The following is a 16,659-nucleotide window of genomic DNA, read 5'->3' as shown; positions in this document are numbered from 1 at the left end:
GGGTGGGCGGGCTCTGCCCTCAGGGAGAGGGCAGGGGCCATGGTCAGGAGAGGGAGAGGGGGAGATCCATGAGGTTAAAAAAAAAAAGTGCGAGGTAAAAAAGAGCAATAAGGCCATGGGGGTGATGAGGGGGCTGGGGTCAAGGCCCGGAGCAGGGTCGCTGGTACCTGAGGTGGTTTGGTTGTGAGGCCCTGCTGCACAGCCTGGTCGGTGGATGCAACGCCCTCATTCCACTCGGGAACAGCCCTGCCTGCTCTGAGGAGCGTTGGCGTTGCTACCACCCCAGTTGCTCCGAGGTGGAAGGCAGTGGCTCAGGGAGAATCACAGAATTGTTGAGGCTGGAAAAGACCTCTGAGATCATCGAGCACACAGCTGGTGGGCAGCAGGTGAACCAGAGCAGTGGTGGTGGCAGCGGCTCCCCTTTGAGGGGCATCTCCTCACCCGCTGGAGCCGCCTCGGCGCTGCTGAGCCACGGCACAGGACTTCCTGCTCTGCCCGTGAGGGTGTTGAGATCGAGTGGAGCAGTTTCAGCCCCAAAGGGGTTCCCGATGCTATCCTCGCTTTGCGTATCAGGCTCCCTCATCTACAATAAAGTAATCTGGCAGAACGGTTCAGCGGGCTTTGTTACTGCGGCCATGTTTCTGCATGGGTTCAATGTGAAATTTGTGATTACTGCCATTCGTTTTCAAGCTATCCTGCGCTCGTTACAGGGAGCCCACAGGGCGGGAGATGAGGCCGATGAGAGAGGAGCCCAGCTGGCAGTTCAAGGATCCAGAGCTAACATGTGCCTGGAATACATGCTGAGTGATCTCCCATGGTGGAAAACCCTGGGAGAAAACGACTAAAAATGTAGGTTTCTCTTACGACACCAATGAGGCGGTTTCTGCTGAGAAATGTTATTCAAGTTCTTGTACATTTCTATTTGTAGAGCCACAGGACTCATATAAAATCAGCTAAAGATTGTCAATGGAGCATCATGATTTTTACAAGGTATGATTCCACAACTCTTAAAATAAGGCAGAAGGGTGGGGAGAAATGGAGGAATAGGTAAAGCCATTCCGAGTATAAATATAATATACTGTTGTTTATACTCAGTGTTCTGGAAGGCAAGGTTAGCCTTTGGGATTGTTTTTAATTGTATTGAAGTAAAAATGTGTTTGCGCATGCCAAACTTTTGTAGCCCACAATGAGTTTATTGCATATAATAATTATGGGCTCAGTAATTAAAACTTTAAAATTACTGTTATTTTATTTAATGTAAATGATAAATCAAAGATTTCATTTGACTTTTTATAAGTTAAAACTAGGATGTGTCAGAAACATCAATCTTAAATTTCATATAATAGTAATTGTCAGACTTCAAGTACAGGAGTTGCATGTATATAAAAGTCTTTAACAAGTCAAAAATACTGGCTAAAAGCAGAATTTCTTTTAATTTAATATACCGCTTTGAATCATTTATAAGAATAATTATTCAAGGCTATTGTTTTTCTTTTTAGGGCCGCTCCTCCAAACAAGAGGCAATAGCAGTTTCTGCAGTTGCTTTACAGGATCATATAATACACAGTCATGAGCTCCAGCATGTTTCGTTAGCAGATCCTTTAAGTCAAGGACAAGAAATACTCAGAACATTTATAAACCTGTGAACAAAGAAATGGTCAGAGCAATAGTAGGTACTGGACTAACAAAAAAGATCACTCAGCACAAAAACAAGGAAGATGCAGAAAAGGAGTATGTTCTTGATTTCAGTCCTCCACAGCTAACATTGGGTAAACCATTACATTCTGATTTGTGAATTTTTGTTTTTAATTTGAAATAAACTAGAATGAGGAAGCAAAGCTTTCTGTTCAATAAGATAATTTAATGCTAAACTGCATAAAATCTTTTTTTTAAAATTTGTCAGAATTCAGCAGTTTAGGCCATAAGGTAAACAATGGAATTGCCATCAGTGTCTTGAATGTGTCTTTTTGTATCTGAAATTCATTTAAAAATAATATTCTTGTGACATGGTAAAGATGCTGATGCATCTTAATGAAGAAGAATATTCATTAAGAGGTGAGAAGTCTTTTACACTTTTTTTAATATGTTTTGTGTGTTGACTGTCTAACTTTCTTTACCTTATATCCTCAAGGAAACATCAGTGATTTTGATATTGTATTTGTCTGGGTGAATGTTTTACTATTAAGGGAGTTTTAAAAGTCTATTTGAAATGGTTTATTTTACTCTTTATTCAGTAAAAATACATTTACTAGTGCTGCATTATACGTATTCTTTGTTAATATATACCCACCTTTACTCAGAGTTAAAAAGGTTTGGTTTTACAATGGTCCTCGGGCTAAACCCAGGAAGAATTAACACCTGTAGTTAAATACCTTTTTCAAATTTAGAAGCAAACATGCAAAAAGATAAAAGTCACAGATGTGAGGGCTTGGAATGGTGCCTGGTGAGAAAACTCACTTTTTAAATAGTATTATAATCATACAGTTGTGCAGCAGCGACAGATAATATTGCTTAAAAAAACAAAACCAGGGAGAATCATAACAGACCAGTAGTCCAAGTGTGCTTCCTGCCTGTCAGCTGAGGTCTTGTATTTCCCTCTTCTAACAATTTCTGCAGTGTTGTTGCCATGAGCACCGTGTCTCCACTCTTCCAGTTGTCTTGACTAGGCATTTCTTAAAGGACCTTCCAGCTCCACAGTCTGCAGTTTTAAGCATAATAAACTTGCGTCATCATTAGTGATTGTTTTATTCATTCTTTTTCACAAAGATGCCCTTAGGCCTCTCTGAAGATCATGTTGCTTTTGCTCTAGTAACTGTCACAGTAGTCCCGGCTCTAAAGAGAACCATGTAAATCAATGAGGCTCCATACAAGCACAGGCATCTGCCTTTGGAATCAGCCGAAGGTTAAGAGGGTAACTTAAGATAATACACACCAAGTGAGTGTAACAAGCGATAAGACAAAGGTACTAAGACAAGGTGATTATTACTATGTTTCTGTGGTTTTAGTTCTAAAGATGGGAGAGTTTTTTCTTTAGTTTGTTTTGAAAAGACATTTGGAAGAAGAGAGGGTGCTGGGGGAAAAACAGCAGAGAGGGACTGGGGGTAACACAAATATAAATAGTGACTGAGTAAAGAAGTTAAAGGTTGTGGTGAAAAAATGCAGCCCAAGTGTGAGCATGTTCTCTGCAGTTATAAGAAAGACAAAGTATTTTCTCTTTAAATCACAACATTAACTGAGTGTTCCATGCGAATTCTTGTGCAAGTGATTTGAAAGAATGTGCTGAAAGATTTTTGTAAAAAATTACAGTTGTTTCTGTGTGTTGCTTATTAGTATTTTCACCTATAGTCTCAAATTATTTCAAAATGCTTAAGTCAAGCTTTCTTAATAAGAATTATGTGGTTTAAGTCTTACAGCTGTGAAACAACTTTGAAACAGTAATACTACTTTTTCTTCTTGAGTTTGGGGGTAATTAAACAAAATCTCACAGGCCTGTCTCATTATATTTTTCTCAATAGGGACTTGAGTCCTTAAATAATAACAGATTAAAGGTTAATGTATGTAATCATTTTGCTGATGTTCATTGCAAGATAAATAACTCGGTTGTAAACTGGTGTGTCAATAAATGGGTTGGGCCTGTAAATTTGATGCATAGGTATGAAAAGGCTTGGATGTCTTGAGCTGTGAGAAATGTAAGCTTTCATTGTTTTTATTTATTCAAAGTGCTGCATTGAGAATATCTTTATAGACCCTTTTGCTTCAGCCATATCTGCCTTCTTGCATGCCCTAACCTTGCTGCCAATTTTCCTTCATCAACTGTGTTGCATAAAAGCTTTCCTTCAAAACACCTGTATAACCTGTCCCTCAAAAATATCCCATCTGGTTCTTATTATTTAAAAGTTAGGTTTTGCCACCAGACTCTTCCTACTTGGGGGCTTCAATCATCTATTTGTGCAGATTTTAAGTAAGCATTTTTTCTTACCCCAGCATTATACAAAAGGCTTTTCTCAAAGCCAGCTCTTTATTTTCCTTAAAACAGTCTCTGACCACAGTGCTTGGAAGAAAATCAAAAGCAGACATTTTTAATGTTGTAATACTGTCCTGCTGTGGCTGGTTTGCTGCTTTGATCACTCCTTGTGTATGCAGATTTCCTCATCATAAAGACCATCGCATCTGTATATTGGACTATCAACACTGGATCTTGGTTCCGTACTCATTCACTGATACTCGTAGGTATTACTGTCAGATGAAACTTTATGTATGTTTTTACTGAAACTTTTATCATGTATTTTATAATTTGACTCTTCTTTTGTATCAGAAACGCTGATCTGTGCAATATATGCTCTTCAAGAGTGGTCAAGGATTTCCCACCTGGTCAGGGAAACTTCCATGTCACTCAGCTACCAATTTCAGCAATTCCTGCGTAAGCTTTAAGCAAAATACACGTTCTGAAATATTTTTCAGACTCTAAAAAGTTTTCCGGATCCTTCCTATTTCTTTTAAACCTTATATTATTTTGCACTGTCAGGAGCACCAGATAAAAGCATTTTACTGCACCAAAATTGATAGGCAATGCTATTTTATGTTAATACAGTGTGTATTTTGCCTTCTGAAATTACAGTGCCTTAAATATCACAGAATCCGAGGAGTTGGAAGGGACCTTGAAAGATCATCTAGTCCAGCCTCCCTGCCAGAGCAGGATCACCTACAGTAGGTCACACAGGAACACGTCCAGGAGGGCTTTGAATGTTTCCAGAGAAGGAGACTCCACAACCTCCCTGGGCAGCCTGTGCCAGGGCTCTGTCACCCTCACAGTGAAAAAGTTTTTCCTGATGTTTTTGTGGAACCTCCTATGTTCCAGTTTGTACCCATTGCCCCTTGTCCTGTCATTGGACATCAATGAAAAGAGCCTGGCTCCATCCTCCTGACACTCCCCTTTGACATATTTATAAACATTTATGAGGTCACCTCTCAGCCTCCTCTTCTCCAAGCTAAAGAGACCCAGATCCTTCAGCCTTTTCTCCTAAGGGAGATGTTCCACATATGGACGTGCTTTGGTGCTTGACACAGAGTAGTTTGAGTTGTAACCCATCACCTTCAGGTAGAGCTGGGAGCTCCTGTGCCTCTGGAGGTGCTGTGTGTGTGCCTGGGTATGGAGTTGTCCCGGAACTGAGAAAGTGAGTCTCTAAGACAGGTCATATGTGACTACCAGGTCCATAGATACAAATTTTGTTTTGATGCTTAAATGCACATGCATTGCTTACCTTTGACTTGATACCTTCACATGGGTAACGAAAGAAACAAGGTCAGATCTGTGTGGAAAAAAAAACAATAAGTAGAGAAAGCTCTTTCCAAAAGCATAAACTGGCCTGGCTTGAAATCTCAGTCCTATCCTGTTTTTCTAAGACATGGAATCAATTTGATTTATGTTTGAATGATGTCATGAGCTCACAAGGAAGCAAGTTAGGCAGATAGTTCAACTAAGGGGAAGAAGTTATTCCTTATAATTACTTTAATACCTCACAACATCTCTTTAAAAAGATCAAAGGTAGTTTTGTGCAAATTTTAAATGATGGAGGAGCAGAATTTTTGTCACAAAAACTAACAGATCTTATCCTAGTATGATCCACTTGAGCAAGTGGATAACCAAAACCTCATTCTTTGGTTCATTAGGATTCCTTTTCTGTTCATGACTAATGAGTTTAACGGGTTTGGATACACAAGCTGTCTGATGGGAGTTTGACAGGTTATACAGAACAAGTGCTGCTTATTCATGTCTGGTTTATGCAAAGATTTGGTGTGAATGAAAGAGTTGACTCGGTCCTGCCCATTTAGAACTAACGCTCTCATTGAGGTGTCATCAGCTTGCATTCTAACTGTTACATGTCCCTCTTCTTTCCTTGGTTTAGCAAATACTATTGAGAACTCATCATGGACTCATGTTACTCGCTTACGCCACATACTTTGGACATTCCTCCACTGAAATTGGTCTGTCCACTCAAGTTGCTTCCTCTGGTCCTCAAAGATGACAAAGATCTGTTCTTTGCTGTACCCACCAGCATCTTTTACTACTGAGACAGTGGCTCTGGAGTTTATCTGCCGTTTGTGGGAGCAGCAGGGAATACTGTAAGTGTTGTCACTGATTCCTTCTTTGAGAAGGCAGAGATTTCACATGGATGTGCAGCAAGGCTCCGGACAGTTGTCATTTAAGATCCGCATGCTCAGCTATTGCAGTGACACTATCACTGGCGTCTTGTGACCATCTCTTTGTTTCTTTATGCTCTTTATTTATTATTTACATTTTGGTATTCTGAACCAGCAACAGGTTTTTGTTAGACCACTTCATTTTTATTTCAAGAGTACAAAAACGCAATGTTGAAGAAACCATTGTGAATTAATTCTAACAGAGATTTTGCTTATACCAATGATTTGAAATTACGTTGTTGTGCATTGTTATATTGCCTAGTTAATAACCCGTATCTTAATGGCTGTGAAAAGGTATCAAAATAAATTCAAAATACTCAGCAAATAAAAGTTTATGTAAAAGAATACCTGTGTAAACCCTCTGTGTAAAAGATATTCTGACAATTACTGAATAGCTAATTAATAGTAAAATATGTGTTTCCTGCCAGTGATTTGGCTGATGATAGATTTATATGAAGTATCTGTATAAAGTAGTTTTTAAAAAGTGCATCATCGATAAATTTCACATTAGGGGAATCCATTGTCTGTGTTTTCCAGTGGGTTTTATTCAGCATTTTGTTGTTGTTACTGCCTACAGGTCAAAAACTAGGCCTGGTTGAGCCTCCTTTCTTGCCGCTAACTGCTGAAGATTGGGTAGAAATAAGGCAGAGATCCATAGAGCACAGAGACTCCACGCAGCCGTGTGTGCAGTATGCAGGGAAGAGTTTGCACTTCAGCCTCAGGTATGTGTATAACTGCCTAACTGCGTGGACTACACAGTTGTTATTTTTAAAATTTCCAGTAATACTGCTAAAAATCATTTGCTGGAGGAAGAAAGGAAGGGAAGATTCTCTATAGCATTTGATAGTTGGATGCATCTGTCAGTGGCCAACTCTGAAAGCATTTTGGATGTGACATGGTAGAGAAAGGTTAGTAGTGTTTGTTCATTTCTGAAGTTATGACAGTAGAGGAGGAGGTGTTCAGCCTTTTTATCTGTTCTTGCAAAGCAGTTATAGGCTATTTTCTGCTTCATTTAAACACCTGTTAGATGTGATCCTAGCCTTCCTTCATCAGATTGGTAAATATCCACTAACTATACAATTTAAGATATATTTTATTTTCTCACAAGTTTTGTTAATTGCAGTTTAATTCAGTCATCGTATCTATTTTGAAAATGGACGTTGATGTTTTAATCCCAGTCAGTCACTTCCGTAGATTCTCTGAAGAAACACATGCATTTTACCTTGATGGCTTTATTCAATACTTGTGTGTAGCATAAGCATAAATAAATCATGCTTTATTAGACTCTCTCATCTTGAAAATATTAATCAAAAGGGACAAGTGACTGATTGAAGAGGAGTGCTGCTTCAGAGAGGTGATGATGGTAATTAGAAGAATTATCCCAACTGCATGCAAGTTTCTTTCCAAGGTGCATTTTAGGCTCTTTTTTTTTCTGCCTGTTCTCCTTTTAATTTTTCTTGAAGATTTTGTACAGCAAAGGCTGTGGTGTGAATAGAGGTCTTTTAATGACCTTAGATAGAGGGCTTTTGCTTCCTTTTACATCAACATTAACTGAAGGTGTACAATTGTCCACAGACAGGTGGGATGGATCCAGCAAAAGACCATTCTGCCAGTTTCTGGCTAGCCTGAAAGTCTAAAGCTTGAGGAGAGAGAGCGAAAGACAGCACTCATTAAAAAGGTTACTTCAGATTTGGCACAAAAAGGGAAATGCCTCTGGAATTCTTCTTGTCCTTCACGGGAAAAAAGCCACTGTATCTGAAAGCTTTCCCTTCAGCTGGCTGCTAGCCATTAATCCTTTTGTGCTTGCCAGCTCAATAGTGCACACTACTTGTTCGGGTTTTCACTCCTTTCCCAGTTTTTCCTTCCTCTAAGAGCCAACTGCCTTTTTTGTCCAACTCTGTATCTTTTGTCAGGATGGAGATCATCAACATTTGGTGGGAATTTAGGTCAGATAAAGGTGAAGGTTTCTTGTAGCCTGTGAACATGCTTTCTCTTTTGATTTGTTTTTTTTGTATGTGCGAAATGCTACATTTGATGTGTATCACTTCTTGAAATTTAACATCTCTGTGGGGAAAGGGAAAAATATTAATCAGCTTTCATTTTAAGTACTTGTTTTGTAATCTCCTCCACCAGTCAGTAGCAGTTGGCATTTCTTGCTTTCTGCCACTCCATGTGTTGTTAAGGTAAAATTTGCATATTGGTTTAAGATATTAAGTAATTTCTGTAGGAGATTAATTTTATTTTCACTGGAAAGACTGCATTAATAACAGAAAGAAACTGATGACCTTTCAGGTAGTCAGATTTTTTTCTGTCAGCATTTTTTACTTTTCAGCTTTTAGAATGGTTTGATGTCAAGTTTGGTTGCTGGTTTTTTTTTCCTTTGAAAAACAGGTGCTGCTTTCATGTTCCCATGTGTTCCATAAAGTGAGTACACCTTTATATAACTGAAGCACATAATACATGACTATTTTAATTAAACGTACTGAATATCTTAATGAATTAAATATAATCATCTTGCAAAGTAACTTTGATTTCAGATTTTTATGGCAAGAAATACAATTTAAGGCTATTTTTATGATGAAGCGCTTTATTCCATTTTATACCTTTTTTAAAAACACCTGGGAAACCGTAGTTTGTAACCAAACTATACATTTGTATACTAAGCAGGAATAGTTTAATCCATGAAATTCCATGTGACTATATGGACTTTTCCAAAATTCTCTTAACACTTTAATTACAAAAATATGCATCCTGTAGAATATTCACGGACTGATAAATAAACTGCTTTTACATTCTGTAACCTATCTTGTTTCATCTGTTCCAATGGTATGAAATACACTGTAAGTAATTGCAATTATTTTTTTCAGGCATGCCTGAAAGCCTTTGAAAAGCTTGCAGGTAAAAAAGTCATGTTCTATGTGTAGAAAAGAGCAGTATCAGACCAGACTAATACATGATGGGGCACGTTTGTTTAAAATAAAGTGCGCTGTTAGGTAAGCCTTCCTTCTGCTACAGGTGTTGTCAGTGGACACTATTTATTTCTAAATAATGTTCTAAATTTGTTAAAATTTTACTAGAATGAGAAACTAGACAGAATGAATGCACTGCAAAAGTTAGAGTTTTTAAAAATCTGCATAACATGATTGTTTCATGCAGATATATAAATTTGAGTTTCCTCTTCTTGAGCAAAATTGTGTCTTACAGAATCCAAGCTTCCCGGAGGGGACATAATGTTAGAAAATGGTACAAAAACTTGAGAAAAACAATGCCTCCTAAAGACAGCAAATTAAGAAAGCAATTCTTCGAGAAAAAGGTATGTTGCATTTGTTCATTTGATTTGATTCACCTCATCTAAATCAAAACCCCTGAGTGTCAGCTCTCTGCCTTTTCATTTACTCCTTCTCATTCACATCAAACTGGTTGTTGTTAGTTGGTTCATCCCGTTCTCTTTATAATGTAGAAGTAAGGAAAATAACGTAAATATTTAATTTTAAGGCTTGTCTTTTGCCTGTGCCAACACTAGCAGGCTTTGTGTAAGGCTCCATATTACCCTCCTCTGTTTGATAAAGCACAGTGATCTGTTTTCCTGTAGAATGATATAAAGGAGATATAGCAAGAGGAGAAACAAATCCGTAAAACTTCTTTCCACTGTCATGATTCTCTCAGTGCACACTGAAGCAGACGGGTCCATTCCATAGCTTTGCCTTTCTCTAACTTCAACTCTGAGGCGAATCAGACTGTAACAAATGGGGGTCCTGACCTCGTGCAAATGAGGCCAAACCAGGTGCAAGCGTTTTGCAGTGACCCCGCTTGCTTTTAAGCACAGGAGCTGCTGCAGAGCTCCTACGCGATCCTCAAGTCCTCCGTTGCCAACTTCCAGTCAGTTCCAATCGGTTGTTTGTGGTGGTTGGTTTGTTTGTTTGTTTTTTTAATCACTGCTTTAGTTAAACAGAAGAGAGCTTGCAGAAAATAGCCTCTTACTGTCTGTTGTCATTTCTTGGTTGTATTCTGCCGGAGGAGAGCTCTGGAGGCCAAGTGCCCCTCTTGCTGTGCTGTGTATTTATATACGAGAGGGAGATGGGTGGCCCAGAGGTGGTCAGGCTGTTGTAACAAAACTGGTACAGCTGTTCTGCTCGTGTGGCGACGGTGGCAGGGGCGAGAGAGGGAATACCGCGCTCAGCCTTAACGCTGCGAGCTTGCTGGTTGCCGCGCTGCCTTTGTCAACAAGGCAAAGTGCTCCCCTGTAATGGAGCAAATAACGCATAGGGGAGTAACTGAAGAAAGCTAGTGTCACATCTGAAAGTGCTCAGATGCTTGGGTTTGGAAGAGGTGAATCCTTGGGTGGATTGTGACTGTCCTCATGTAGCACAATGAGAACAGAAGAGAGAAACACTCGGGTTTTTCTGCTTGGAAGAAGTGGACAAACAGCCATGCGCTGCTTTCCCGGTAAGGCTGGCTGGTTTCTGTGGGTTCAAGAGGCTGTGCTTGGCTGTAAACAGGGTCTCAGTAAAGGGAAGTTGAAAGCGGCTTCTGAACACGCTGCAGGTTGCAGCTGAGTGTTGTTTGTTCAAATTTCTGTCATGGAACTTCAGAGGGCTGCAGCTGCAGCCTGCCAAGCTGCCTACATGGGGCCAGCACTCAGGCCCTCTGTCTTATAAACCTGTTTCAGGGAGAAAACAAGCCTGATGGAGCGCCCACACTTCATCACATGATTATAAGCTATGGGAAGGTCTTCATTAAATGTAGTTTCCATATACTCCACAGCATTAGGAAATCATTCCTCCATGTAACGCTTCAGGATTTTGCAGGGAACGAAATGGGCACAACTTTTTCAACTTCTATTAAGAATAAATTTATAAAGTCTTCTCATATGGTTTAGCCAGGTTTAAATGAATTCAGTATCAATTGTGATTAAAGGATATATACTTGTTTCTCTTAACAGCTTTCAAGTGGGAATTGCAGATGAGCTTTCCTGCTGTTTGCTCTTATATTTTTAAGTGTTGGTTAATGAAAATACTGAAGTCATTTTTCACAAGGAGCTATCAATTTCCAGATGGTAAAAGCTTCTTTAAAATAAAATTTGCCTCTCAAACTTGTGCTGTGCTCTTAAAACGTCACTCCCTAAACATTAGCATAATCAAACGGCCTCACAAATGGAAAAAAAAAATCTCTAATTTTTAATAACCCACCTCCTCTGGAAAGATCACAAAGGTTAAACATCAAGTTTCATATGCTTAAATAAATATCACAAAATAAAAAACAAGGTCTGAAATGCTAGTACTAGGAAGGACGTATATTATTTGTTTCAGGGTGCTACAGTAGCCCTTTTTACACCTAGCATTAACATTTTTAATAATCGAGATCAAAGGAGATAAGAAAGGTCACTGAAACCAAAGTAGGCTACTCTTTAGCACTACTACACACAGAAAGCAGGGCGTTGCTTCAGCATGTTAGGTCGGAAATTTCTTTGATCCTACCTATAAATGTCACTTCTGTATGTCATTTAATTGTGGTTTAGTCTTTTATTGGTGCAATTAAATCTTTTCAAACGCATTACATTATCTCCAGCTTTGCTAAAAATCCTGCCATTGTTTAGGAAGCGAGGTAAGTCATTGTGCAATGATGTAGTTGACTTTAGTTTCTTCCCCCACCCCTCCGCCACATGATTTCTCCCACCGATTTTAATTTAAATCTCACCAAACAGTATAATGGTCCTGGAATTTGTTTAGTCCTTTGACTTCCTTTATCACCAGGAGATGGTAAACATTCTGTTGCTAACTTCAAGTGGCTCCAAGCAGCAAAACTAGGAGGATATTAAACCAGTAAAAGCTTATCAACCGATTCATTGATACGCTGTAAATTCCAGCCTTTTCATTTTACTTTTGAGGTTTGCCATAAGTCAACACATTAGTAAGCAATTTGCTGACATTGGATCACTTAAAAAGGCTTCCCCGTGGACAAAGTTCACCTCAGTGCTTTGTTTCATCATTTTACTTTATCATAGTCTTGTGCTGCTGTACAGATGACTGATGTAGTTGTGCATAGCGATTGAGTATTTCAAATATTCAGTTTAGGCCATTCCATTTAAGTTGTAAGAAGTCACAGACGTAAAATGTAGAGGTCTGGTGTTTTCAGAAATAAATTAATCAGTTTCAGCAGTTCTAGGGGAAAAAAAAGTTTTTTCAGCACTATGCGTTAAAACACAGAGAGATTTAATTTTTAAAACCCAGAACATGGCAACATTAACAAATTATACAAAATGCTTATTTCCTTTCCATTCTAGTTAGGAGAAGTTTTAGGTTAAATTTCAGTTACACTTTCTTTTTCTTCCCAACCTTAGACTTTATTCACCGATTGATACCTCTGGGTTGGGTCAGGTCATACCGCAGAAAATACAGGAGTAGCTCCAAGCAGATAGTATCTTAGCAGCAGGGGAACTTCATAGATCACCATCTCAGGCAGAAGAGTTTTCCTCTTGTTATTTTTACAGTTCCTGCTCAAGGAGGCTCATGAGAGTACTTTGAGCATCACTTAGTGAAGTGGGGAAGAGAAACACAAGTGCAAGCCCAGGGAAGAACCGGAGGGCTTCTCCTGCTGACGGAAACAAAGGAACCAGTCGCGCAGGCACCGACAGACGTGGCCCTGGCACCAGGGCTCAACGCAACCCACCCCCTCGCTGCCCCGCTCTCACCTCTCCTCCTCGGTTCGTTTTCCTCAGTGGCCTGGCTGGTCATAGTGTAGCTCACAAACACACGCCAAGTCCCAGAACCGACCACCCAATGTCTGTGTCGCACTCACATTCAAAGAGTAAGGGCAGAGTTAAACACTGCTGCTTTTCCTCAAATTTTGGGTCACGAGAGGTGATTAGAAAGGATTGTTCTGGCTGTTCTAGCTTTCTGTTACATCCCCCCGGCTTGCTTACAAAAAGAGGTTAGGTCTGGTCGAGGTTGATATCAGTATAAATGAAGATCAAGCACAAATCAAGACCAAAAATGTTTTAAAATGGATCAACCTCTTCTTGGTGTTGAACAGAAGCCACAAAATATATAAGGTTTAGGTGAAATCTTGTCCTTTTCTTCCTGAAATCAGATTTTAAAGTGAAATCAGTAAGAGCAGTTAAAATTGCAATGTGGAGTAGATTCGGTTCTAGAACTGAGGTAAGAATAGCTCAGATAAAACTGACTAGGATTGTTATTGCTTAATTAAATACGTAATCACATTAAAATATTAAAGACACAACCTAATTGGAGTTTATTGCATTAGAGTTTCACATCTCATTGAGGAAGCCCACAGCACCATCGCTTGGGATTGTTCAGAGGCCACAAAGTGTGGTGGAATTCGTGTTTGTTTGGTTTTTGTGTTACACAGACCCCTGAAGGTCGGGGTGCATGTTTGCATGGGAGACCATCAGATTTTTTTGCTTCTTGTCAGTGAACAGTGATGAGGGGAGCACAGATTACCCGCCTGCTCTTTGCTACAGGTAGAATTCCCTCTCAGAGTATTGAAGGGGCTGCTGCTTTTCCTATCACGCTGTGATTTAAATACATAAGGGGTCTCAGGGGATATTTTTCTTCTTTTTTAAAAAAAGTTGATACGTCAGCATTAAGTAACAAGGTAACTATGTAGTGACAAATGGATCCATCCTTAAATACATTGTTGTGTTAGGAAATTCAGCAAATCATAACAGATTTCAGTTTGCAGTGAATCAGACCATAGAACACAAAATGTGAGAAAAAAAAAATCAACTGAGGCGGTTTTTCATAGTTTTAGAAGGAAATTTAGGAAATTCAAAGTTTAAAGGAAATCTTGAATGTTAAATGAGCTTTTCAGACAGTTTCTGTGAGGTTTTTGTGGGAATTGGGCTCTTGATTCCTCTGGGTATAGAAAAGTTTACTTTGAATATCCTCATCTATGCTATGAAGGGTCGCTTTAGCAGTTGTAAGGGAGCACGTGTGCTTGTAGAGAAAAGCTACAACATGAAAAGAAACAGTAGTAAAATGTTCGAGTACCATCAGGCTGTCTAACCTTGACAACAACCCTTCTGCCACCTCCCCTCCCCTCCCACCCTCCCTGAAGAGACAACTCTGTTTTCCTACCACGCTTTCTCTCTCAGGAGACGCACGGAGAGAACGGTTCCTGGCACAGGTGTTGAAACGTTCCTCAAAACTGCTGAAAGCATTCGCAACCGGAGTCACAAAAGATAAGTCCAAGACTCGTGTGACTCTACGGAATTTTCAGATGTCATGGTAGCAGTGAGGGAAAGTGGCCAGAGTGAGTCAGGATTGTGCTCAGGGAGATGATGTCAAGTTTAAGAAAAGCAGTCATGGCTTTTAGGTATTTATTTCACTGAGCACGGAGGGGCGCATCTTCAGATGTGATGACCACGTTGCTTGGGCCTATGTGCAATATGTGGAAATGTATTTAAGGGTACAGGTCATAAAAGTCTGTGCAAAGGACAACACCTAAGATGACGCTTCTGTTGCTGGTTCTCACGCCGTTAACCAGACACGCTGGTTTCCCAACAAATAACAGTGCTCAGCTAAGTTCTGTGCTTTCTCCACTAACGCAGCTGTACCCTCTGCGCTGCACCCCCATGGGTTCAGAACAGTACAGCTGACCTGGGAAAGTTCAGTGACGAAAATCCCATGTTTTGTCCCTGAAGGATAATGGTCCATCTGTGGAGTCCAGCAATCTGATGCTTTTAACCTCTGAATCAGCGCCGGACACCAGCTGCAGCTGGAACATGATTCCATGGATCATGCAACTAACCAGGCCCTCTTGTCCGATCACTCACACTTCACCCATATCTGAGCTACCCATAAGTAACTCCACACTAACAGCAGTTCAGCAGATCAGTGAGTGCCTGTTGAGCTCTTACAACATTAACCCAGGTGAATTTTTTTCTGAGACAGACTATTCTATAGCTGCAAGTCAAGATGTGTTTCAGCAGTTGGAAGGAAAAGAAAAATTAGTAAGTGAAACTGACTGGGAGGAGATCCAGGTCCAGGTTGATTGGCTTTTGGTTGTTTTGTTTAGTTTTATAAGTAGTTTTGTATTTACAGGCTCTTTTATGCTCTTTTGAGGCATGAGAGTATTTTCTTAAATTTTGGCCCATCTGTTCAAAATCAGAAATATTAACGTTTTTAAAGATCAGCAGCATCTCTCTTCTACTCAAATGAGACTGGTAGACAAAATTGAGAATCAAAATGTTAATAGCTTCTCCAAATACACACCAGTAATAAAATTTGAGTATTTGAATTAGCATAGTGCTGATATATTTACCTTCCACTGTTTCACTCTAGGTTTGTTTGTGTTTTACTCAGGCATTTCAGAGATACTTGACTGTCCCATCTGTATCACACCACTCAGTCTTACAGTTCATCCTGCCCGTCACTTTTCTGGTAACAGCAAGCAGTTTTCACAACAGATCATTCTGCTTTCTTGTTCACGCTTGTTTCATCATACCAGTCTTCAAGCATTTGAAAACCTTTCCTTAGGGGAGAGCGTACTTGTCCTTTATGTCGCTCATCTTATCAAAAGAAAATCCTCAGATGTTGATGCACATGGCTCACAGTGAAGTCCCACGTAGCTGACAGCACAGGTACTTCCAGTCTGGAGACTTCTCAGAGTCAGATCTTCCAAGAACAGATTATTTTGTATGGACAATGCCACTCACCTCATATTTAAAGAAGTAAAAGTCAGAAGGATGCTGTTGCTTCCTTTATACACTCAGTTTCACCTTTGGTCTTCCAGCATCCTTATTCTTGCTCCCTCTGTCACTCTCTTCTTTCTCCATTTTCATTTTCCTTTCCCAAAAGATGAGCCCTGGTGGTTTCAGGTCTTGTGTTCATTCCACAGCACTGCATCGTTATCCTTCACCTGAGTTTTACACCTGATTCTTGCAGCACAAGTTCCCACTCACAAGGACTGCAAATTGTAGTTGTAGCAAGAAATGTTCTCCTTCAGCCACAGTTACTAACTAGAGCCCTGGCTCCTGCTCAAACAGTTCTGACCAGCTTCAGTGAGCTATGGGTAGATAAAATGACCTTAAAAATGCAGGATCAGTTCAGAACTTCAGAGAACCTGGAACCACAGTAAGTACTGACCCCTCTCAAGAGAAATAAAAACATAATTATGACTTTTCAGCTTTGTGTTGCTGAAACTGTGTCAGGTCACTGCAGGTAATTTATAAGGAAAGCTGAGCACATAATGGCAAAAGTCAGAAGCAAAACCAAAATGAAATAGCAACGTATCAGGGTAACAAGACATTTCATCTCGCAAAACAGGGCAATAACTGATCAACTGCACAAACAGGCAGCTTCCAAATAGTCCTGGCAAGCTCAGGTAGCGTCCTGCATTGAGTGAGGGTGTCACAGAGCAGAAGGTCACAAGCTGGAAGTGGGAAAGGCTGTATCACAGACTCGTGATTTAGAAGAAACTAAAACTGAAAAGTAAAAA

General features: G+C 39.9%; 1 protein-coding gene across 1 annotated transcript; it reads left to right on the top strand.

Moving 5' to 3' along the window:
* The first annotated feature begins 966 nt into the window (after positions 1-966).
* On the top strand, positions 967-15,759 carry RNF32 (ring finger protein 32). Its single transcript, XM_009875854.1, is given in 12 exon segments — positions 967-990; positions 1,500-1,599; positions 1,602-1,769; positions 6,779-6,882; positions 6,885-6,923; positions 8,593-8,625; positions 9,069-9,101; positions 9,103-9,194; positions 9,406-9,518; positions 15,045-15,223; positions 15,536-15,698; positions 15,701-15,759. Coding segments are annotated over 12 exon segments (1,107 nt in total).
* The last annotated feature ends 900 nt before the right edge of the window (positions 15,760-16,659 follow it).

This window comes from Apaloderma vittatum, unplaced genomic scaffold, assembly GCF_000703405.1.
Source record: "Apaloderma vittatum isolate BGI_N311 unplaced genomic scaffold, ASM70340v1 scaffold24120, whole genome shotgun sequence".
Taxonomy (NCBI): domain Eukaryota; kingdom Metazoa; phylum Chordata; class Aves; order Trogoniformes; family Trogonidae; genus Apaloderma; species Apaloderma vittatum.
The sequence above is the reverse complement of the archived record's forward strand: the minus strand, read 5'-3'. Positions and strand labels throughout refer to the sequence as shown.